The sequence below is a fragment of the Cervus canadensis genome, chromosome 28 (assembly GCF_019320065.1).
Source record: "Cervus canadensis isolate Bull #8, Minnesota chromosome 28, ASM1932006v1, whole genome shotgun sequence".
NCBI classification, from domain to species: Eukaryota; Metazoa; Chordata; class Mammalia; order Artiodactyla; family Cervidae; genus Cervus; species Cervus canadensis.
In genome coordinates this window covers 18,939,006-18,962,146 of record NC_057413.1, presented here as the reverse complement: position 1 = coordinate 18,962,146, position 23,141 = coordinate 18,939,006, and the positions used below count along the sequence as shown (strand labels likewise).

Sequence of the window (23,141 nt, the reverse complement as noted above, 5' to 3'; positions counted from 1 at the left end):
GTTTGAGGATGCTGAGGGCAGACTCATGTGCTGCCTCCTGCAGATTTACCACCTTGACAGCAGGGTGGGGGGGAATGCCCCAGCTTCCGGTTGGTTCCTCTGCTCTCCCCCGTATTTTTTAGATCTTACCTCATACCCCATTTGCTCAGCTTCTCTATAGCACAACATCAGCTTCTCCAGATCCATACCCCATTTGTCTCTGGCCCCCACATCTGCTTGGGCTGCAATCAGTTCTTCAACCAGGTCTTCAACAGCCAGCCTGGCGGCCAGCATCAGGGCTGTGGTTCCATCCTCTGTCCGCGCATCCACTGCAGTCTGTCTGCTGCGGAGTAAGAGCTGGAGGGGACAGAGAGGACCAGTGACCGCTGGTATATCTGGACTGCTAGCTAAGGCCCCTTGCACTGCTAACCCACCTCCCAATCCATATTCACTCTTCTGTTCTTGTTTCTCTTATCAGTCCCCAATCATCACCTTCCTCTTTGCCAAACCCTGGAGAAGGCTTTTGCCCAGGCTCACTTGCAAGTTTGCAAGTTCTGAAGCAACCCCAGTGTGCACTGACCTGGCAAACCTCCCTAGCATCAGCAGCCACAGCCGTGTGAAGCGGGGTGCGCCCTGCTCGGTCTGGCTGGTTGGGGTTGGCTCCAGCCTCGAGGAGGCGGCGGGCAGCGGTTGGCCGGGAGAATCGAGCAGCCAGGTGCAGGGGGGTCTCCCCGGTGCCCACAGTGTGAACCTGGGGACAGGCTCCTCCCTCCAGCAGAGGTTCCCAGGGCTCAGGACTTCCCAGCCATGTCTCCTGGTAGGTCCTGGACTCCACACCCCCACAGCAGACTGCTGACATCAGGGGTGTCACCCCATCTGTGGATGAGACATGAGAAATGGGGGACAACTGGGGAAGTGGGAGAACATGGAGGCTCAGGGAGAATCACAGCCTGAAGTGTCAAGAAGCCCAGCTTGGGGTCTTGATTTTGTGTGGCTTGTGTCAGTGACTTTCTGTTTTGCTCTGGGCTTCAGTTTCCTACTCTGTAAAAGGAAGTGTCGGGCCTTAATACTTTAACATTTTAGAGCAGTGATTCTCCAACTTGAGTCCTGGTTCAGACTCACCTACAGGGCTTGTTAAAACACAGATTCCTTGGTATTTTGAATTTGAGTCAGAAGTTCTGGAGTGGAGCCTGAGAATTAATATTTCTAACAATTTCCCTGGTGATGCTGCTGTTTCTGTCCTGGGACCACACTTGGACTGTTCTGAAGCACTTACTCTAGTATTAGTTAATCCAGTTCAGATATCAAAGGACTTTGTGATTCTGAAAGGGGTCCAAGGGAGTTTTCATTTTCTTGGTCTAGGTTGACTCACGTACCAGGTCCCTGGGTGTCCACGTCAGGGACATCCATCTCAGAATCCTGGGGAGGAGTCAGCATGGCTGCCTGGGGGAGCTCTTGGCAGTCACTGCTCAGAGACCAGAGCTGGCACTTGGGGGGTGAGGCCATTTCTTCAGCCTTGGGGATCAGAACAAGGGTCAGTGAAGGCAGGATGACTTGTCCCTTCAACCACTCCATCACTTTAGGACCATTCCTGCCCCAGTGCTTTCACCTGGCCTACCTCCTCTCCTTCCTTGGGGACTGAACACATCACAACACCATCCTCATCCATTTCTGCCTCTGCTTTCAGTGCCCTGGAAGGGGGTGGGTGGGGAGAGGACCTTCAGGGCCCCTGAGATTTCCAGCAGCCTTCCCACTTCTCTCCCCATCCTGTGTCTTCAGCTTCTGCAATAGCATCTCTTATTGCTTTTGATCACCAGTATCTCCACGGAAAAGAGTCCCCTCCCTGAGCCCCAGTTATTTCTCACTCTCACTTGAGGCCGATGCTGTCCTCGCCCAGGGGGGGTCGACGTCGGCGGGAAACTGGCTGAGTCCGGGGCCTGCGAGTGAACCCAGGGGGCAGCCAGAGGGCCCCGTGCTCTCGGCGCTTGCGACGGATGAGCTGGAGGACGAGAAGAGCCCCGAGGGCCAGGAGAAGGACCCCGACCACTGGGGAGCACAGTACAGGCCAGGGAAGCTGGTTGGCGGAGGGCTCTGGTGGAAGAGACACAGAAAAAAAGGCCATGCCTGGTGAGGCTGGGTACTCTAGTGAGACCTTTGAGCAAGTGCAGATGCCTCTTTTTGCCTCAGTTTCCTCAACTGTAGAATAGGAATAATAATAGTACTTGCCTCGTAGGGTTTGTTGGGAGGATTAAATAATACTGTAAAATGCTTAGAGCAAGGCCTGGCACATAGTAAGTGGCATATAAGAGTTGTTATTCTTTCATAATGCTATGAACTGTTTGATTTGCAGATGATTGGATAACTCTTGGCTTATTAGAGAGAATAGGCCAGAACCCAAGGTTTGTGGGCGGTCTGTGATAGAGGTTAGGATACAAGACTCAAGGAGATGGAGATTGCAGAGCAAATGGGTTGTGAGGAGATCTACTTAGAGAAGAAGGTTAACAAGGGTAAGTCTCCACAAACAACATCTGGGGTCTCAGTTCTTCTGTTTCATTTGACTTCATTGCTGGTTGCTGGCATGGAAGCTGGCCTGGGAGCAAAATCGGGGAAATGACGGGATCACCTACCAGTGCCTGCACGAGGGTGGGCGGCCAGCAGGGGTCCTGGCAGTAGGGGTTCCAGGGCCCCCACTGCAGCCATCGCAGCAAGGAAGCGGAGTAGGAGCCCAGGGTCCCAGGGGCAGCGGGATGCAGGGTGCTCGGGGCCACAGCGGGACAAGTCCACACCCATCACCACCACAAACCTGTGGGGAAGAGACCCCTGGGTTGGTCCCTGGCTCCCCTCTGCCAGTTAAAGAACTAAGGTCTTTCCTCCCCCCCCCCCTCCGCTGCTTCGTCCCCCCCAGCGTTCTTACCCAGTGCTCAGGGAGTCTGTCTCCTTGCCTGTAGGCTGTGTTTGGGGGGCTGCTCTCTCCTGCTGAGAGGGGTCTGGGGTTCCTCCTAGCTCCTCTTCTGCTTGGGCTCCGGGATAGGGGTACACCATGTCCTTGCCTTCCCTGTCCTTCCTCACCCAAAGCCCTACCCTCAGAGTCAGGGACAGCACCCGCGCCAGGGCAAGCAGCTGCTGGTCCAGGGTTGAGGGGCTCAGCACCACCAACAAGGCCAGGGAGGGCCCCCACTCCGAATTCCCATCTTCCGGCCTGCAGTCACCCCCATCCCAGCCGCATTCTGCTGTGTTGCAGCCCTTCTCGCAGTGTCCATTGTGGAAGTGATCGCGGCAGTACTGGTCATAGGCTGGACTGTGGGGTGAGGAGATGGGGGCTCAGGACCCTAAAGAAACCTGACTCCCTCGTCCCAGAAAGGATTCCTGATACTCTACAGCCTCTAGGGCCCTGTTTGCTTAGTGGGGGCAGTTCTGGAGTAGTGGGTTTACTCCCTGGGCTGTAGCTAGTCCAGACACCCTAATGTCTATTGACCTTTGTTTCCTAACACTGCCCCGTCTCTACCCTCCCCAACTCCTGGCTCCCTAAAAGGGAGCCCTTTTCCCTCAGGGATGCTGGTTGCTAGGGGAGATACTCCATGGCAACAGGAGTTGCCTGGCTTGAGGCCAGGGTTCCCATGACACTCAGGGTAGCCCAGACAGGCAGTGCCCTCTTTCTTGGTCCCCACGTTAAATATTCATGCTGCCTCATTCCCTTGGGTTGGAGTCTAGTGTCTTCTATCCTTATTTAGCAATGGTTATTAGAGTGTAAGCTCCCTGGAGCGTGAGGCTGTGGTCACACTGTAACTCAGACTCTTCTGTGTCCTTCCTTCTGCCTTCATCCTGCCTCCCCCCCCATCCCTTGCCCATCATCCCAGATCAGTTTCAGGCTCACGTGCAGGCTGGAGGAGTCTCACAGTCGTAGCCATCAAACAAACACTCTTCAGAGTCACACTGTGGGTGGCACTGCCCGTCCCGGAAGAGAAGCCAGCACCGGGAATGGGAGGGGCAGCCCTTCCAGGGGTCTGGGACCCCCAGGGAGCAGTCCCCCCCATCCCAGTTTCCTCCTGGGCCACTGCAGCCAGCATCACAGGCCCCATCTCCACTTCTGCCCTCGCATCCCTTGACTCCAGGCCTCTGACACCGGGGCCCTGGAGAGCTGGCAGGACAGGAACAGCGAAAGCCTGGGCCCCCCAGCCCGGGGGTCTCTGAGCAGCTGCCATTGTGTAGGCATGGAGAAGGAGGGCCACAGCCTGAAGGAGCTGGTGGGGTCAGACAATCAGGACCCCCATAACCATTGAGGCAGGCACAGCGGGGTGGGAGTCCAGGCTTGGGGGAGGGCAGACACAGGCCACCATGGTGGCAGTGATGGAGACCGCAGGAGGGGGCTCTGTGGCTGCAGGTGGGGCCTTCAAAACCCTGTGGAAAAATGTAATTTGTAACAATAATAAAGGGGAAAACAGTTATAAAGGGAAAAAAGTGTAATTTGTAACACTAGTAAAGGGGAAAATGTAATTTCTGGATTAAGTTCACCAGTGTTATGTTTTAAAGAAAATAAAGGAAGGCTATGCATAAACTAATGTTAATTTGTCTTTTACTGTACCATGAACCAGAGTTTAAGATTAACCTAGGGCTTCTCTCATAGCTCAGTTGGTAAAGAATCCGCCTGCAATGCTGCAGACCCTGGTTTGATTCCTGAGTCGGGAAGATCCGCTGCAGAAGGGCTAGGCTACCCACTCCAGTATTCTTGGGCTTCCCTTGTGCCTCAGCTGGTAAAGAATCTGCCCACAATGCGGGAGACCTGGATTTGATCCCTGGGTTGGGAAGATTTCCTGGAAAAGGGAAAGGCTACCCACTCCAGTATTCTGGCCTGGAGAATTCCATGGACTGTATATGTATAGTCTATGGGGTTGCAAAGAGTTGGACACGACAGTGACTTTCACTTTCATTTTCCCTGGGGTCCAGTGGTTAACAATCTTCCTGCCAATGCAGGGGACACAGGTTCGATCCCTGGTCTGGGGAGATCCCACATGCCATGGGGGAAACTAAGCCTGTGTGCCACAACTACCAAGACTGCTCCCTGAAGCCTGTAAGCTGCAGCTACTGAAGCCTATGCGCCTAGAGCCTGTGCTCGGCAACATTAGAAGCCACCACATTGAGAAGCCCCTGCTGTCTGCAACTAGGGAAAGCCCGTGCACAGCAATGAAGACCCAGGGCAGCCAAAAATAAATATATACATAAAAAAAGATGAACCCAGTTTCATGCATCTGAGGTCTCTAAACAAATACACACACTGAGTTAAAAGAACTTATTCACAGTCACCCAGCCAGCCTTGCAGACCTTCCCACAGGCAATGTCCGTGACTTCTGCAAGTTCCATTGAAACTTCCATCTGATTCTGCCTTTCCCCACCACTGCTTCTGAGGGCCACGTCCCCCTGTGGACCTGAGATGGCTTTTTCTGATAATTCCCTCTCGGGTGCTCCCCCAGTTTCCTGGCTCAGGGTTTCTCTTGTGTTAGCTTTGGGGGCAACAGAGGAAGCAGCCTGTGGTCACTCACCTGGGGGCAGTGGCAGGTGAATCCTGGGGGTGGCCCCGCTGTGGCCTCACATGACCCCCCGTGGGCACAGGGCTGGCTCTGGCAGGGGTCTAGCTCCACTTCACACCACTGGCCTGCGGTGGGGGTGGGATTAAACATGACCACTTCAGTCGCTGCCTCCTTCCCAGCTCATTCCTGGGCAGTCGGCCCAGCACTGGCTGCACAGGCACAGGGATGGTGGTGCATGTCCTCTAGGGTGGGGTCTAGAGGCAAGGGAATGGGCCAGATGACTAGGCTGCCTCGTGGGTGGGGCTTGTCTGGGTTTCCATGGTCAATTCAGGTATGGCTAGAGATGCGCACGCCCCTATCTCAGGCCTCACCTGTGTGTCCAGGCAGACACTGGCAGTAGAAGGCATTGGCCAGAGAGTGGCAGGCTGCAGTGCCTGTGGGGTGACAGGGCCGGTCCAGACACTCATCCACGTCCCCCTCACAGCGCAGCCCCACAAAGCCCGGCGGGCAGGCACAGTGGAAGCCTCCGGGTTTGGGGGTGCAGGTCCCCTGGTTGTGACAGGGCTGGGATTGACACGCGTCCAGTTCCTTTGAGCAGTTCTGTCCACTGTAGCCGGGTGCACACTGGTAGGTAAAGAAGGTCAGACAGGGAACCAGCAAGGGAGCCCCTCCGGGCACTCTAGGGGACCCAGCACAAGATAGTCTGCCTAGCACCCCACCTTCCAACTCAAGGCATCACTCAGCTCACCCTCCATCACTGCCACGTGTAGCCTAACCCTTTCACCTCAACTCCACATGGGACACTATTGTTCAGTAATATGGACCTTGTCCCCTTCCAAGTCCCAATCTCTATAATTTATTACCACTAGATAGAATTCCACTTTTGATAAAACCTTCCTCTTCCAACCACACACCCACTGGGTTCTCTCATGCTTTATTAATTTATAAGCATTTATTAGCTCAGATGGTAAAGAATTTGCCTGCAATGCAGGAGACGGGAGTTCAATCCCTGGGTCGGGAACAACCCACTCCTGTATTCTGGCCTGGAGAATTCCATAGACAGACCTTGAGATTGCAGAGTCAGACACAATCGAGTGACTAACACTTTCACTTTCAAGCATTTGTTGAATTGCCTACTTTGTGCCCAGGCATCTTTTCAGGCTCTAGGAATACGAAGAAAATTAGAACTGCTTCCCTGCTTCCGTGAAATTCTCAGTCAACCAGAGAAGAGACAGCTAGCACTGATTGTGTGATTTATACACATAACCTCTAGAACTCTCCTGACCACCCTATCTATGGGTCATCTCATTTGATTCTCACTTCGCAGAAAAGGAAACTGATTCCTTGAAAGATAAGTGCCTTGCACAAGCCACACAGCTGGTAGGTGGCAGAGCTGGGATTCAGCACAAGTCTATGACTCAGTAACTCATGACCTTAACCATTTTCTGATTGTTTCATATCCTGCTGGTGAGAAAAGGGTCATTGTGAGGTCTGTACCACGTGCTGAGTTCTTGCAGGAGGAAGGAGAGTATGCAAGAATGGAGTGCCGGGAAGTCTCAGAAAGATGGAGAAAAAGTGATTCAGAGAGCATCTGAGGAATGGCCAGAGGGTTGGAAAAAGCAGACGAGGGAGGTGGGAGACTTGAAAACTTCTGGAGGAAGGAGTTTCATGAAAGAGGAAATAGAGCTGAGTAAATAGGGGGTTCACTACTCATCAGTACACTGCTTTTGTGTATGTTTGAAAATGCCTGTAATAAAAAGTTTAAAAATTGAAAATTTAAAGAAAGAGGGTAGTTATGGGATTGTGCCTTCTATTCCGTGTGAGTACACGGATCAGGTTGCTGGGAATTGAAACCCAACTGTGCCTTCCTGTCCTGCTCGTGACCTGAACCACCAAGGAGAGGCCCTAAGCCAGTCTGGAGAGAAGTCAGTGACATTTCCCTGAGGCAGGTGCCTCCTGGGCACCGTCCAGTGGCCAGTCTGGGTGGAGAAGCCAGCTGCAGTTCTGTGTTGCTGGAGCAGGGTTGAGCAGGGGGGAGGGTGAAGAGAGATGAGGCCTGAAAGGGAGGCAGGGTTGGGTCACACCAGCTTGGGACGTCATTGTGAAAGAGGTGGGCAGTCACTGAAGGTTTTTTGTGTTTTTTGGCCATGCTGCAAGACATGTGGCATCTTTGTTCCCCAACCAGGGATCGAACCCGTGCTCCCTGCATTGGAAGCATGTCTTAACCACTGGTGAAAGTGAAAGTGAACGTGTTAGTTGCTCAGTCGTGTCTGACTCTTTGTGACCCAATGGACTGTAGCCTGCCAGTCTCCTCTGTCCATGGAATTCTCCAGGCAAGAATACTGGAGTGGGTTGCCGTTCCCATCTCCAGGGGATTTTCCCAACCAGGGCATCAAACCCTCACCTCTTGCACTGCAGGCAGATTCTTTATTGGCTGAGCCACCTCGAGGAAAGTCCCCACTGAAAAGTTTTAAGTAGGAGAGTGACAGGCCAGCTTAATGTTTCCAACAGAGCACCCTAGTGGTGGAATAGAGGGTGAACCTTTAAAGGAGAACAAGTGTGGAGGCAGCGATGATATTGTTAGGAGGCTGATGCAGGTGTTCAGGTGGAATTCAACAAAGGCCTGGACTAAGGCAGTAGGTTGAGGGTGAAGGGGCAAGGACAGAGCTAAGAAATATTCAGGAGGTAAAACAGCTTGACTTGGTGGTTGGTTGGACGTATGGGGTAAATGAAAATGCTTTCTCCCTGCCCTTTCTGCCCCGTGACTGCTGTTTGCCATATCCAGCCCAACTTTGTCTCCCCCCCGCCCACTCCGCCTCCTCTAGACCTTCTCACCTGGCAGAGATAACCACTGGGTTGGGCCACGCAGGTGGCCCCATGCTGGCAGGGCCTGGACTCACAGGGGTTCACCTGGTCCTGGCATGTACTGCCTTGGAATCCAGGGGGACAGTGGCAGAAATGGGAGGGGCCGCTGTCAATGCAGACGCCTCCGTTCTGGCACAGGGAAGAGACTTCTGTGCCTGGAAGAGAGACAATAAAGCTAAGTGGGTTGGGAGGATGCGCAGGGGTCCCAGACACTGAGCAGAGAGGTCCCTGGAGGGGCCACTAACACCTCTGGGGTTGGGGGAGGCCACCTGGAGCCTGAGGAATCAGTAGGCTCCTGAAGCTGAAGAGATTAAACAAGTTCCCAACGTGGATGGGCCTAGAGATTGTCACACTGAGAGAGTAAATCAGACAGAGAAAGACGAATACCATATGATGTTGCCTATATGTGAAATCTTAAAAAAAAATGATACAAATGAACTTATCTCCCAAACAGAAATAGATTTACAGATGCAGAAGATAACTACTAGATTACTACTAGATAAACTAAATAATTACCAGGGTTAAGGAGGGGGAGAGGGATAAATTGGGAGATTGGGATTGACATATATACACTTCTATATATAAAATAGAAACTAATAAAGACCTACTGTGTAGCACAGAGAACTCTACTCAGCACTCCATAATGGTCTATATGAGAAGAGAATCTAAAAAAAGACTCTTTCTTTTTTAGATTCACTTTGCTATACACCTGAAACTAATACAACATTGTAAATCAACTAAATTAAAAAAAAATTAAGTTCCTTCTCCTGCATATTTTGTCAGAATGGAGAGAAATACTTCCTCTTTGATTTATCAGAGCATTATAAGCAACTGTATTCTTGGCCTTAAACAAGTCTCAAGCAAGAAAGGACTCAAGAGAAACTTCAGGTGGGGGCACTTGGCTTAACAGTCTAACTCCATCCCTTGGGTTTTGCCATTCTCCAATGTTCGCTCACTGTGATTCCCATCAACCGTCTCCACAATGGTCTCTCCCCTGAGTTCTCATATCAAACTTATTTGAGGACTTCCCTGGTGGTACAATGGATAAGAATCCTTCTGCCAATGCAGAGGACACAGGTTCCATCCCTGGTCTGGGAAGATCCCACACGCCTAGGAATAGCTAGGCCCTCGAGCCATAACTACTGAGCCCACGTACGGCAACTACAAAGGCCCGTGCACCTGGAGTCCGTGCTTCACAACAAGAGAAGCCACGGCAATGGGAAGCCCCATGCAACACAATTAGAGAGTAGTCCCTGTTCTCTACAACTAGAGAAAGCTCGTGAGCAGCAACGAAGACCCAGCTCAACCAAAGATAAAATAAGTAATTAAAAAAAAAAACTTATTTGAGCAAGGAAGGTATTCTTTTACCAGGGAGTTAGCATAACATCCAAGTGAGGGGGTCATGGTGAAGTGTGTTGCGTGTGGTCGGTTAAGTGTGGTTCACTCTGAGTTATGATGGTAATGACAGTGTTGAGTTGTTCCACCCTGGATCACTGGGTTATGTCCCTGGTGCTTGTGTTAAACTGGAGTCTGATTGGCTGGGCTGTGTAGTGTTGCTTGAGTTGTGTTGAATGTGGTTCTAGGAGTTGAGTTGTGTTAGGCTGTCCTGGGTGTTGAGCTGCAGCTTCAATAACTGGTTGGTGTGTGTTGCCTTGGCTTTTAGTGGATCGGTTGGCCAACTGTTGTGTGTGAATGTCCTTAGGGGTGGGTTAGAGGAGGAGATGCTTTTACTCTTCCTCTGCTCCCTAGCCAGTCTTGGGTTGGTACCTTGGCTCAGAGCAGCCTTCTGGCAGGAGGACAGCGGTAGGTTGCAGAGAGGCCCAGTCCATCCCTGGAGGCACAGGCACTGGAAGGAGGGCCCAGTCTGGAGGCAGTGGGAATTTTGTGGGCAGGGCTTCTGGGCGCATAAGTCCATCAGCATCTGAAAGTTAGGAGGGAGCGTGAGGCAGGAAGGAGCCCAGAGATGGTCCTCTGCCAGCTCCTCAAAATCCCTTCCCCCGAAAACTCTCTCCTGAATGGTCTGGGACCAGGTCACCCTCCCTGGTTTCCTTGGATATGTGCATCCCAAAAGAGTTGCTGGGATCAAAAATCTTTTCAGTGAACCATACAGGTCTCGAGCTCTAGTCCTAGGCTCCCAAACCTCCTTTCACCTCTCCTAAGCTTCCCTGCTGCCCCCTGTCAATGCCCAAGGCCCTCTCACTGGAGCTCTCCAGCCTCCTCCTTTCTCTGCACTCCTGACTCCCGGCCCCTCACCTGACAGCTGCCTCCTGTGTAGCCAGGGGGACAGAGGCAGCGAGGGCCCTGCGGGCTGTCTTGGCAGGTTGCCTTGTTCCTACAGGGGCTGGATAAGAAGGAGAGAGGGCATAGGAGGAGGAGGGTCAGGGAAACGAGGGGTGGGAGTGTGTGACGTGCGAGGAGGCAACCGCTGGGGAGGTGGGAAAGCCGGAGGGAAGGCAGAGTGGAAGGCTGTGGGGCGTGGGGGGAGAGGCAGCGCGGAGCCCCGGAGGACGGAGTGGCAGGCTGGCAGGGGCTCCCTCCTTTCCCCCAGGGGTCTGTGTGCCCTGCTCACCTGTCTGCGCAGCTGGGACGGGTCCTTCCCTCGCAGCGTGGGCCCTGGAAGCCTCGGGCGCAGAGGCAGGAGGAGGTGCCCGGCCTGTTCACACAGGTGCCCCCATTGAGGCACGGTGCTGGAGAGAGGAGGCTGTGAGGGGTTGGGTTCCTTGCCTGTAACCTGGCCTGTGACCTCAGTCACACACAGGGCACTGCCCCCCTACCCTGCCAACTTCCCCGCCCAAACAACGGCTCCCTGTGTCCAGTTAATTTTTTATCAATGTACCCTGGCCCCCTTCTGCATCCTTCTGGCCCAGCCCCAGGACGTGGTGGGAACTCACCAGAGGCACAGTGGTCTATGCTGGTCTGGCAGCGGAGCCCGGTGTGGCTCAGGGGGCAGGCGCAGGAGTAGCCCCCGGGGCTGGGGCTACAGGAACCACCATTGAGACAGGGCCCCGAGTGACAGGCTGTCACCTCCTCACTGCAGGTGGGCCCTGACGGAAGTGAGTGGGGTCTGAGAAAGCGAATCTTCCTTTTCTCTTCTTCCCTTTCCTTCCCTTCCTCATCCCCATCCCCAGTGGTCTCCCCCACCCAACCTTTTTTCTTTTCCCGCCACCTCCTGCACTGTAGCCCATGCCCAGTTCCTTTTTTTTTGGGCTGCACCTGCAGCATGCGTGTGGAATTTTAGTTCTGGGACCAGGGATCAAACCCATGGCCCCTGCAGTGGAAGCGCAGAGTCTTAACCACTGGACCACCAGGGAAGTCCCAGTTCTTCTTTCTCCACTGGCCTTGCCCTTGACTTAGATGGTGGTCAGCCCAGGGTATACACGGTTTAGGGAGCGCCTCACCTGTGTAACCTGTGGGGCAGGTGCAGTTGTAGCCAAAGGGCTGGGGGTGGCAGGTCCCTCCGTGGGCACAGGGGGTGGAGACACAGCCCCCCAGATCTGTGTCACACTCCGGTCCTGTCCAACCCCCATCACACACACACGAAGATCTGGTCATAGAAACAAAGGAGGGGGAGTTCTCTTCTCTCTTCCCAGTTGATCAGACCCCTATGACCTCTCTCTTTCTGGTCCTGGGACTCTGGCCCCTTTCTCAGGAACTTTGCTCTCAGCATTGTCCCCCTTTTGCCTGAAAAACCCCACTAATTTTCTCCAACTAGATCTATCTATCCATTTATTCCTTCTATAACTTGTTTATTGTCTGTTTTTCCACATTAAAACAAAAGCTCCATGAGGTTTAGATAGGAATACTTGGTCTCTTGCTTTGTACTATTTCCCCAGTGCCTGGAAAAGTATCCACATATAACAGACACTCAATAAATATCTACTGAATGAATGATGAGATGAATTGGTCCTGGGATTTAATGCACTTCTTTCTGCTTTGATCCTCCCAAGTCTTGTTTCCCTCTTTATTTATGAACTCTCCCCTCATTGGATAACACTCACCAGTCAAGCCCTCCCACTGGTTGTGATCTCAGAACTTTGTCCTCCCCTTCCTATTCCCTGTTGGTCATTTCCTACAGACTCGCCCCTCACTGGCTGTCCTCTCCTGCCCTAGCTGAGGAGGACCTAGAGGAGACTGTAAATGGGGAGGGCCTGGAAGATGTTACCTCTGGCAGTGCCCATGGTGGCAGGTGCAGTTGTCCTCAGTGGGGACACAGCCTGGGTTTCCATCGGGGCAGAGACAGTGGGCACTGTCCTCCTGATCCTGACACTTGTGTTTGGGCTGGCACAGGTTGGGAGCACACAGGGGAATTTCACAGAGCTGGCCTACAGTGGGGAGATGAATCAGAAAACAAAGTCTGTCTTTGTCCTTGATGAGGCTGAAGGCCACTTCTTATGCATGACTTGCTCACTCCCCAGTACCCTGCCCTCCAGGGGCTCCCTGATGCCTCAGGATACCAACTTCTTCAGAATGACACATGGGGTCCTGCATGACATGACCTTCCTAGAAGTGCTGCATTTCTCACCTTTGCCCCTGGTACCCCAAGTTCTGGATGTCCTACATTTCCTCAAGTGGGGTGTGTTTTTCTCCCCTCCCCCACCCATTGCCTTTGCACATGCTGTTATCTGTGGCTAAAACACACTGCCTGGCATTCTGTCTCGACAAACTCCTACTCATTCTTTACGACTGTTCAGCCATCTTTCTCATCTCTAGTCTGGGTTGGCCAATTCTTTGTGTTCCTATAGGATCCAATGCATTCCTCTCTCAGAGCACGTCTCTGGGCCATAATTAACAAGAGACCTTCTGGTCTTTCTGCAGTAGATTTAAAGCCACTCAAGGATAGCAAACTCAACTTTGTGTCTTGTGTCTGGCATAGCAGGAACTTAATAAGTGTTTGCTAAATAAGCAAATGAATGGTTTGCCTTCGAATCTCCTCCTCTGCTCCCGATCTCCAATCATATCATTCATGTTGAGCCAGATGTGAGTCCTACAGTAACATCCACAGCTCCTGTACAGTTGTACGGGTTTTGCACTGCACAACTTCCAGGGATTCCATTCTCATTCTGTTCTCACATCCCGATCTCAGACACTCATCAATGACTCCACCCTAGTTGTGCTCAAATATCTCTCCAGTTCTTTCCAACCTCTCCCCTGCTGACCTGTGAAGCCAGAGGGGCAGACACAAAGGAACGCTCCTGGGAGGTCAAGGCAGCTGGCTCCAGTGGGGCATGGGCCACTCAGACACTCGTCTACCTCCTCCTGACAGCGTGGGCCTTCAAAGCCTATGGCACAACAGGGGAATCAGGGCCCTTCATGGAAGTCTGCCCCTGTCCCCACTGTCACCTCCAGTGTTTTTGAACCCCAGTTTACCTGGGGGACACTTGCAATGGAAGGATCCAGGCTGGTCCTGGCACTCCCCACCATTGGCACAGGGAGAGCTTTGGCATTCGTTGATGTCCTCCGCGCACCGGGGGCCAGTGAAACCTGGTGGGATGGGGAGTGAGTGGGGAGAGATGACCAAGGTCTTTTTTTCTTTTTTTTTTTTTACTTTCTCTAGACTTATGAGGGAATTTGTTGCAAATGTTTAGGATTTAAAGGCATGATTTCATGGATTCAAACAAGAAATTAAGAGTTAACACTGGTATTTAGCCTTCTCTTTGTTGTTTAGTTGCTTAGTCCAGTCTGACTTCTTTGTGAACCCATGGATTATAGCCTGCTGGGCTCCTCTGTCCATAGGAGTTTTGGGCAAGATTATTGGAGTGGATAGCCATTCCCTCATCCAGGGGATCTTCCCAATCTAGGGATGGGAACCTGTGTCTCCACATTTCTTGCATTGCAGGTGAATTCTTTACCACTGAGCCACTGGAGAAACCTAGCTTCCTCTTTACAAATATAGAAATAACATGGTTACAAATTGCAAGGGAGAGAATCTTGTTTCAAAGGGTCTGGGTTTTGAGGTTTTGTATAAATGTGTCATTATGTGACAAAGGCACCAATGTGGGGGCTTCTCTAATAGTGATTTGAATTTCGGGACATAACGGAGCATAACTCGGTAACTTTAGCCTTCGTATAAGTAAGGCATAACCGGACATGTGTACTAATGCTGGAAATACACTTTATCAAAAGAATAAACACAAGTCCTGGCCTTTCTCCTTGCTAGGAAAACTGAACCTGAGGAACTTCCAGAAAAGACACCTGGAGCAGGTGGAGATGACAGGACGGTGATGCATAAAAGTGACACTCAGCCACTGTCAGCCATGTGACTTTGGGTAAGCTACCCAACCTCTCTAGGCTCCCTTTTCTTCCTCTGTGGGCTACCCTTGTGGCTCAGCTGGTAAAGAATTCGCTTGCAGTGTGGGAGACCTGGGTTCGATCCCTGGGTTGGGAAGATCACCTGGAGAAGGGAAAGGCTACCCACTCCACTATTCTGGCCTGGAGAATTCCATGGACTATATAGTTCATGGGGTCACAAAGGGTTGGACTGACTGAGCGACCTTCACTTTCACTTTTCACTTTTCTTGCCCTGTAATAGGGAAATGTGGCAACCCACTCTGGTACTCTTGCCTGGAAAATCCCATGGACGGAGGAGCCTGGTGGGCTGCAGGCCACAGGGTTGCTAGCAGTTGGACATGACTGAGCGACTTCACTTTCACTTTTCATTTTCATGCATTGGAGAAGGAAATGCAACCCACTCCAGTGTTCTTGCCTGGAGACTCCCAGGGACGGGGGAGCCTGGTGGGCTGCCGTCTATGGGGTCGCACAGAGTCAGACATGACTGAAGCAACTTAGCAGTAGCAGCAGCAGCAAAAGGGGCATGATTATATAACCTACATCATGGTACTACTGAAAGGATTAAATGAGATAATGCCTGAAAGTACATAACCAAGTGCCTGGCTTGGAGTAAATATTCAATAAACATCCGTTATTATCATAGCTGGGAACAGAGGGATGTCCCGTGAAACTGGAGAATGAAGGTCTGGGATGACTTTCCCTGCATCCATGGCTAGCAGCACCAAGACCAGCAGGGACCCCGAGCGGGCAGGGGGAGGGTATGGAGGGCTCTGAAGGAGGGCTGGAGGGGAGGGTCATTTGGGTGACTTGGCAGGACAGAGATGAGGGCGGGCGAGTGAGCAGGGGAAGATTTGGAGGATGTAAGAGAAGACAGTTTGGAGAGCAGGGGAGTTGGAGAGAAGGGGCACTCCTTGGCCAGGCCTGAGAGATCTTTGAGAGGCCGCCGGCGACTGCCAGGCCTGAACCGTGGAGCGGAATCTGCACTCACCCGGCCGGCAGATGCACCGGAAGCCATTGAGCAGGTCGTGGCAGTCAGCCTGGTTCAAGCAGGGGGCCGAGGCGCACTCGTCTATCTCCACCTCACAGAGCCGCCCTTCTAAGCCTGAGGACATGCAGGTGAGGTCAGCCTTGCTTCAGCTGCCTCCCTCTTTCTGCCCCAAAGGCCGGGTTCCAGAACCAGCCCTGTCCTTGATCTGCCAGGTGTCTTTCCATAGCAGCCCCCGCTAGGGGCCCCTCCTAAGGGGCCGTTGCATGTAGGTTGGAGAGGTGAACCGAGGCCCTGCTGCTCTGCTGAACAGTGGCTCTGCCCCCTTCAAGCATGAAAGCTCAGGGAGCAGGGCACCTGCCGGGACCTCTGGGAGGGCTCCAGGGAAGTGCCTTTTGGGGCCATTCCTCAGTGAACAGAAGGCAGGGCTCACCCAGGACGGCTGAGCAGCCTGGAGGTTCTCTAGGCACCAGTGTGACAAATGGGCGTCTGCTTGTAGGTAATCCATTCCTTCCATGCTACCTGGGCAGGCCTCCATGCCAGGGAGACCAGGGATCCCCAAGGTGGGGATTTGAAGGGTGTTTGGGAATCTGTGTCATTCCCATACTTGTCCTGTTTCTCCAGGCTCCTCCTGGTCTCCGCTGTCTCACCCTGAACTGACGTGGATCAGCCTCTGGACCTCGGCTGCCTCTCTCTTTTGGCCTGGGGAGCCTGCCTCTGAAGCTCCTTAGTATCTACAACTTTGTCCCTTGGATTACTGGATAGTGGTCTCAGCACTTTTCCTTGGACACTTCTCAGCTTAGGAAGGCTGTGTGGTGTAGTGGGTGAAACTGTCAAAGCTCCGGGTTTGAATCCTGACTCTACCATTTACTAGCCGGGCAACCTTGAACAAGTCACTTAACCCCTGCGTGCTTCAGTTTCTTCATTTATAAATGGGCATAGTAGCAATGCTGATCTCAGAGGGATACTGTAAAGATTATATAATGCCCACAAGATGCTCAGGCAGAAGTAAGCTATTGTTTTTCTAGTTTTATTCAGCTCCCTGCTATTGGCTCCATCACTGTCTCCCTGGGAGATGTTTCTCCCCTTAACTCTAACTTACAGGTAGGTGCTGCTTTGCAGTATTCCTTTCCCATTGAGCCAGATTCAAGCACACAGACCCTTTGGAATTTAAAAGTTTGCTCTTGGTCTCTATAGGGGCGAGTTTCCCTGAGTAGGTGGAACATTCTGGGTTGACGTAAGCAGAGGCTGCAGCATGAAAAGTTTATTAACTGCTGCTTTGCTCTCCCTTGATGGGCCTCTGCATACAGTGGATCAGGTTGTGCATGCCATGGTGACCATGAAATGAACACAGAGTTGAGGAGTGTGCAAGCTCACTACCATCTGTGAAAGCTCTTTTCCTGGGGGCGGGGTGGTGGGCACTGGTTTCTTAAAGTTTTCATCTGGGGGGTGAGGAGACGAGGAGAATCCTTCTTTGCTATCTGACCCCAACTGGCCTCAGGCTAACTATGCTCTGGAGGGGTCATGTCCAGTGGCTTTAGCACCAGTCCCCTGGCTCCTCCCCCCAAGGCCCCGTTCAGCTGGTACCTGGTGGGCAGAGGCACTGGAAGGTGGCAAGCAGGTCCAGGCAGGTGCTGCCCTGGTGGCAGGGCTGCGACAGGCACTCGTTGTGATCGGCTTCGCAGCGGGAGCCCGTGTAGCCCGGCGGACAGAGGCACTCGAAGGAGCCGGGCGTGTTGAGGCAGGAGCCGCCGTGTTCACAGGGACTGGGGCCTTGCTGAGCTGGGAGGAGAGAAGACCTGGGAGTCCACCGGGCTCAGGGTGGAAGGGCAAGGAGACCTGAGTGGCGGGGAAGGTATGGGGGGCCTGTCTGTGGCAAATGAGATGAAAGTGGGGGAAGGGGTTGTGACCCTAAAGTGGAGAAGGAGTGGGACTTCCCTGTGGTCCAGTGCTTAAGACTTCGCCTCCCAATGCAGGGGGTGTGGGTTCACTCCCTGGTCAGGAAGCTAAGATCCTACATGCCTGGTGCCAAAAAACCAAAACATAAAGCAGAAGCAATATTGTAACAAATTCAATAAAGACTTTAAACAAATAGTCCACATCAAAAAAAAAAAATCTGAAAAAAACTGCAGAAATGACTAAATGGGATCTGGAGGGCTGAGTATTGGTGAGAAGACTGGGTAAGAAAGAGACGCCAAATAAGGACACATTCAGGAAAAAATAGATGTTCATTTATTTATTTGGCCACTGTGCAGCCTGTGGGATCTTAGTTCCCTGACCAGGGATTGAACCTGAGCCCTTGGCAGTGAAATCGTGGCATCCTAACCATCAGACCACCAGGGAATTCCTGAGATGATTTTTAATTTGAAAAACAGTTTGCAAACAACAACAACAACAACAACAACAAAAAACTAGTTTGCCTATTTCCCTCTTCAGTGCAGAGGCTGTGTGGGGGCTTAGAGAGGGTCTGATGAGGGGGGTGCCTCACCCATCTGACACTCGTCCAGGTCCTGGTGGCAGGTGGGCCCTGTGTAGCCTGGCTGACACACGCAGAGTGTGGAGCCGCTCAGGGGGTTGGTGCTGCACTGGGCTTCCTCGTGGCATGGCTGACTCAGACACATGTCCTCCATGTGGCACAGGAGGCCTGGAGAGGGGTTGGGGAGAGGCGCTCAGAGGCTGCTTGAAGCTCCCAGGTGCTCTCCTGGTGCTTCGGTCACCTAGCATCTCCGCCTCCCGCCTCCCGCCTCCCTGAACCCTCTGCATCACACCTGTGCGCCCAGGTGGGCAGAGGCAGGAGAAGGAGCCCACGCGGTCAATGCAGGTGGATCCGGGGGCGCAGGTGGCGGCCACACAGTCGTCCAGGTTCTCCTCGCAGCCGGCGCCTCCCCAGCCGCTCACACACACACAGTGGAAGTCGCCAGCTGAGTTCTGGCAGGTGCCCCCATTTCTGCAGCGAGGGGGACCCTGAACCTCACATTCGTCCACATCTTCAGAGCAATCCCAGCCTGTAGGGGAGTGAGAAGGGGACAGGCGCTGTAGCTGGGGGCCCTGTGAGGACTGGAGAACAGGGGTTGACCATCTGGGCCACCGGTGCCAGCAACCTGTCTTAGACGACTCACCTGTCCAGGCCTCTGGGCAGAGGCAGGTGTAGGTGCCCAGCCCATCCTGGCAGGTGCCCCCGTTCTGACACTGGTGCCCGACACAGTCATCTGGATTCACCTCACAGCTTGGGCCTGTGAAGCCTGACAGGGTCGTGCGATGAGCTGAGAGAAGGGGGCCCACGTGACACCACCTCCATGCCCAGAGAGGGGCCTCGGGAAGACCCCTGTGAGGACACACCTGGGGAACACAGGCACAGGTGGAAGGTGGAGTCTCTCCCTGGAACCAGTTGACAGGTGCCCCCGTTGAGACAGTCCCTCGGGGTGCAGGGTCCCGGCCGGAGTCCGCAGCTTGGACCCTCCCGCCCAGCGGGGCAGAGACACTGGAAGGACCCCAGGGTGTTATGGCAGGTGGTACCCTTGGGGCAGGGTCCCGGGTCCAGATAACACTCGTTGACGTCGTGTTCACAGGCATGGCCCTCGAAGCCGGGTGGGCAGCGGCACTGGATCTGGGGATAGGTGGCCAGACACACCCCTCCATTGACGCAGGGGTTGGCTGAGCAGAAATCTCGAAGCTGGCACTGCTCACCTGAGGTAGAGGACGGAGGGTGAGGGGGCCGTTTCCAACACTGCACACATTCCAGCTCCTCCAGAATGACCCGCTCTCACTCTGGGTTATCTCTATGTCTGAACTCCGTATTTCCTTCCCTTCTTCCCATCCGCTCCCTGTCCTAGTCCATCATCCTCAGTTTTATCATTTATGGGGAGGGTTCTCTCTGGAATGACCACCTTTTTTTCCAACTGAAAACTGAACATGTAGCTGTTGGTGGGAGTATTGAAAATCAAACCTGCTTGGGAAAATTTGGGACTCAGTGTCCCTTTAGTGATGACCTGGGTGGAGAAGATCTCCTGAAGAAGGAAATGGCAACTCCCTCCAGTACACTTGCCTGGGAAATCCCATGGACAGAGGAGCCTGGTGGGCTACAGTCCATGGGGTCGCAAAGAGTTGGACATGAATGAGTAGTCATGGACATGAATGAGAGTTGGACATGAATGAGCACGTGGTGGGGAAGTAGAAAGCATGGATCCTCTGAAGACAGGACATAGCCCGTGGCTTTGCCCCGGCCAGCCGTGTGCCCTCGGGCAGTCATCTCGCCTCTCTCATCCTGATTCCCTGATCTTTAAGTGGTTGTAACGGATCATGGTAAAGAGATTCCACAGCCATGTGCACTAGCGGGAATGGTGGCAGTGGCTGCTGGTACTGAACTAAGTAAGCACTTTCTGAGCATCGCCCCCTTTCCTCTCCACAACAGCCTTACGAAGTGTGGACGTTGGCTGACAGCTGAGGATCCAGACAGCTTAAATATTGTATGCAAGGTCATGTCTAGTCAGTGGCGGAGCTGGCCATGGGCTTGAGGAGGGTGCTGCCCAGAGCCCCTACTCTGAAGCACAAGGCCTGGCAAGCCGCCACTGCCCGTCCTTCCTGTTGTCACATATGCTGGTCTCTTACACCCAGTTGCAGGCCCAGTTTCCTCAGAATCTCCTGGTTAGTTTAAGAATCTCCATTCCCTGGGTCTGCTTCAGACCCACTAGAGCAGGCTTTCTGGGATGGGGGCACTAGCATTTTTAAGGCCTTCCAGGGTTGCAAAGAAGTTGGACACCACTGAGCACACACAATCCATCCATCCATCCATCCATCCATCCATCCATCCATCCATCCATCCATCCATCCATCCACCCACCAATCAGTCAAAGGTGACTGCTGTGCCTACTCAAGTCTGAGAAGCCTCGCCTCTAGTCCACCCCTCCTGGAGGCACCCACGTCCAAGCACTTCCTTGCCACGTGGGCTTTGCTTCCTGGTGTAGTCCTCTCCATTCTGTTTAGGTGCCATGGAGCCTTTCTCTCCAGGTCCTCACAGCTCTGTCCTGGCACCCCTGACAGGGTAGCACACCTGCCCACCATACCTTCTGCTCTTGTGCCCCAGGACTGCAGCCCTCCTCCTGGGATGGGCACCCATTCCTCTCTCTGGGTCAGATCCTCCCATCCCCATCACACCTCCCACCACTGCAGCCTTCCCCAGTGACAGTATGGGCTCCCACCACTCAGAAAAGGAGCCACTCAGGTGCTCAGAATGCAGAGTCTTAGAAAGACAGTACTAACGTGCAGGGCAGCAGAGGAGACACAGACGTAAAGAACAGACTTCTGGACTCAGTGGGAGAAGATGAGGGTGGGATGACTTAAGAGAATAGCACTGAAGCCCTATATTACCATATGTAATATAGATGACCAGTGCAAGTTCAACGCATGAAGCAGGACACCCAAAGCCCATACTCTGGGACAACCCAGAGGGACGGGGTGCGGAGGGAGGTTGGGGGAGGGCTCAGGATGGGGGGGCCACATGTATACCTGTGGCCGGTTCATACTGATGTATGGCAAAAACCATCATGATATTGTAAAGTAATTATTCTCCAATTAAAATAAATAAATAAATTAAAAAAAAAAAAGAATGCAGAGTCCTGGAGGTCCCCTGATGTGCTAGGCATTAACCGTCTAGCTACTGGGTCAGGGGAGGTTGAGGGGGCTGGGAAAATGGTCTATAGCAGTTGCTCTTTACCAGCTGGCTTGGAAATACCTCAATGTTTTAGCAGTCATTACAATTCTGCTGGTGAATGTCAGTTTCCGGTAAACCGATCACCGAGAATTGGCTGGTTGATTCTCGTGGCCTCCATCCTCCAAAGGCTCACAGTCTCTTGGGCTCCAGTTCCCTCTCTCTACCCCGCAGCCCAGCCACAGCCCCCGCCTGTCCGTTCCTCCTTTCCCATCAGCACTCACCCGTCCATCCCGGCATGCAGGAGCATCGTGGGCGGCCCGAGGCCTGGAGGTGGCAGCGGCCCATTTTGGAACAGAAGGAGAAACAGGGGTCCTTGATCTGGGCCTGGCACCTATCGCCAGTGAAGCCAGAGGGGCAGGTGCAGTAGAAGCTGGGGGCCATGGGAGAGGGGGTGCTGGGGGAGCCAGGAAGCGTGGGAAGAAAGGTGTGGCAGCTGCCTCCATTCTGGCAGGGCTGGGCATCCTGGCAGGGGTCAGGAAACTGGCATGTCTCACCCAGGAAGCCAGGGGCACACCTGGGAGGGGTGGAGAGAGGAAAGTTTACATCCTGACCCTCTGCTCCCGCCTCCCTCCCTCCTTTGCCTTCATTTGTTTCTCTTCATCTGCTTCGCCTCCTTCCTTTCTCCTTTCTTCCCCTTCTCCCCATCCCTTCCCTTGTTCCCCTTCCTCATCTCCCACTCCCACGAGGGTCACTCACTGGCAGGCCCCTTGCCCCTGGGATAGGCTCAGGCAGGTGCCTCCGTTGGCACAGGGTTCTGGGAAACTCCCGCACTGTAGCCCTAGGGATGGAGATGAGGGTGAGATGGGAGCAGGGAGCATCGTGCTCCTCTGGATGCTTGGGAGGGACCAGCCTGCAGCAGCCCACGAGGGTGCTTCACACCACCATCGCCTTTACGCCCCTGTTCCAGTCCCCACGTGGCACTCACACCCCAGCCCCCTAGATCCCAGGTCTCTCGGTTACTAATCCCCACCCTTCCTTTCCTGTTTATTCTCTGGCCTCCCAAGTCCAGCTTCAGGCCCCATCCCTCGGAAGCAAGACAACAGGGATCAGGAGGGGGGGCTGAGGGGACTCCTGGGAGGTGAATGGCTGAAACACTAAAGGGATTTCCTCCCGGAAGGGCCCAGCATTGAGCCACCGGGGGTGGGGATAGCTGAACCGGGAAAGGGGCTTGGTGAGCCCTTGACTTTCCCATGTCTCCATCTCCTGTTCCCTCTCATCGCTTCCCTTAGCAGGTGGTCACCCTGTTTCCTCTCTTCTTCCTAAACGTGACTGCAAGAGCGTGGTGTCCCCTAGTTCCAGGGCCTACTTGGTTCTCCCCGGGGGTGGGCACCCTCTCACCCATCCCCCTGCGGTCACCACCCCTGGCACGAGGCCCACAGCCTTGGTCTGTGTAGCTGCAGGAGCAGAGTTGGGTCTCCCTGCCGACTGTCCCATTTTGGGGGCAAGAATCTTCTCCATCCAGTGTTGCCTCAAAGCGAGGACCTTGGCCCTCTGTCTCCCACCCACCGGACCTCCTCCGAAGGAAGGTGGGTTGGCTGGCCTCTCGCCACCCCCGAGCCTCACCTCTGGTCCTGACGATTGGCCGGCACAGCAGCAGCAGCAGCGGCAGCAGTGGGGAGGGCGGCTGCATTCCAGAGCCCCTGCCCCACGCCCAGATCCCGCCTGCCCCCTCCAGCGGGACCCTCAGAGCCCCTCGCTGAGGCAACAGCACCTCCCCTGCTCCCACGGCCCCTTCTTCCTCCTCCTCGGCCTGCTGCGAACCTCACGTCTGAGCTGTTTCCTGAGTCAC

At 53.7% G+C, this 23,141-nt stretch overlaps 1 protein-coding gene and 1 long non-coding RNA gene across 2 annotated transcripts in view; one reads left to right on the top strand and one right to left on the bottom strand.

The window, feature by feature from the left end:
- Positions 1-16,627, top strand: part of LOC122429913 — a 23,700-nt gene extending 7,073 nt beyond the window's left edge. The window contains exons 2-3 of the long non-coding RNA XR_006266186.1: positions 14,527-14,635; positions 16,267-16,627. This is a non-coding gene — a long non-coding RNA (uncharacterized LOC122429913). The remainder of the gene's footprint in view (positions 1-14,526; positions 14,636-16,266) is intronic.
- The window catches only part of NOTCH4 (notch receptor 4), a 24,987-nt gene extending 1,846 nt beyond the window's left edge, over positions 1-23,141 (bottom strand). The window contains exons 1-28 of the mRNA XM_043450590.1: positions 22,916-23,141; positions 22,049-22,130; positions 21,574-21,866; positions 18,982-19,329; positions 18,762-18,884; positions 18,411-18,647; positions 18,131-18,286; positions 17,230-17,424; positions 15,646-15,759; positions 13,737-13,850; positions 13,526-13,648; positions 12,532-12,691; positions 11,768-11,913; positions 11,261-11,413; positions 10,939-11,056; positions 10,623-10,710; positions 10,137-10,290; positions 8,340-8,524; positions 5,876-6,128; positions 5,517-5,629; positions 3,854-4,377; positions 2,894-3,277; positions 2,607-2,782; positions 1,851-2,070; positions 1,598-1,670; positions 1,356-1,494; positions 560-855; positions 189-336 (exon numbers count right to left, since the gene is read on the bottom strand). Coding sequence (XP_043306525.1) covers positions 189-336; positions 560-855; positions 1,356-1,494; positions 1,598-1,670; positions 1,851-2,070; positions 2,607-2,782; positions 2,894-3,277; positions 3,854-4,377; positions 5,517-5,629; positions 5,876-6,128; positions 8,340-8,524; positions 10,137-10,290; positions 10,623-10,710; positions 10,939-11,056; positions 11,261-11,413; positions 11,768-11,913; positions 12,532-12,691; positions 13,526-13,648; positions 13,737-13,850; positions 15,646-15,759; positions 17,230-17,424; positions 18,131-18,286; positions 18,411-18,647; positions 18,762-18,884; positions 18,982-19,329; positions 21,574-21,866; positions 22,049-22,130; positions 22,916-22,982 — 5,182 coding nt within the window. The 5' untranslated portion in view covers positions 22,983-23,141. The remainder of the gene's footprint in view (positions 1-188; positions 337-559; positions 856-1,355; positions 1,495-1,597; positions 1,671-1,850; positions 2,071-2,606; positions 2,783-2,893; positions 3,278-3,853; positions 4,378-5,516; positions 5,630-5,875; positions 6,129-8,339; positions 8,525-10,136; positions 10,291-10,622; positions 10,711-10,938; positions 11,057-11,260; positions 11,414-11,767; positions 11,914-12,531; positions 12,692-13,525; positions 13,649-13,736; positions 13,851-15,645; positions 15,760-17,229; positions 17,425-18,130; positions 18,287-18,410; positions 18,648-18,761; positions 18,885-18,981; positions 19,330-21,573; positions 21,867-22,048; positions 22,131-22,915) is intronic.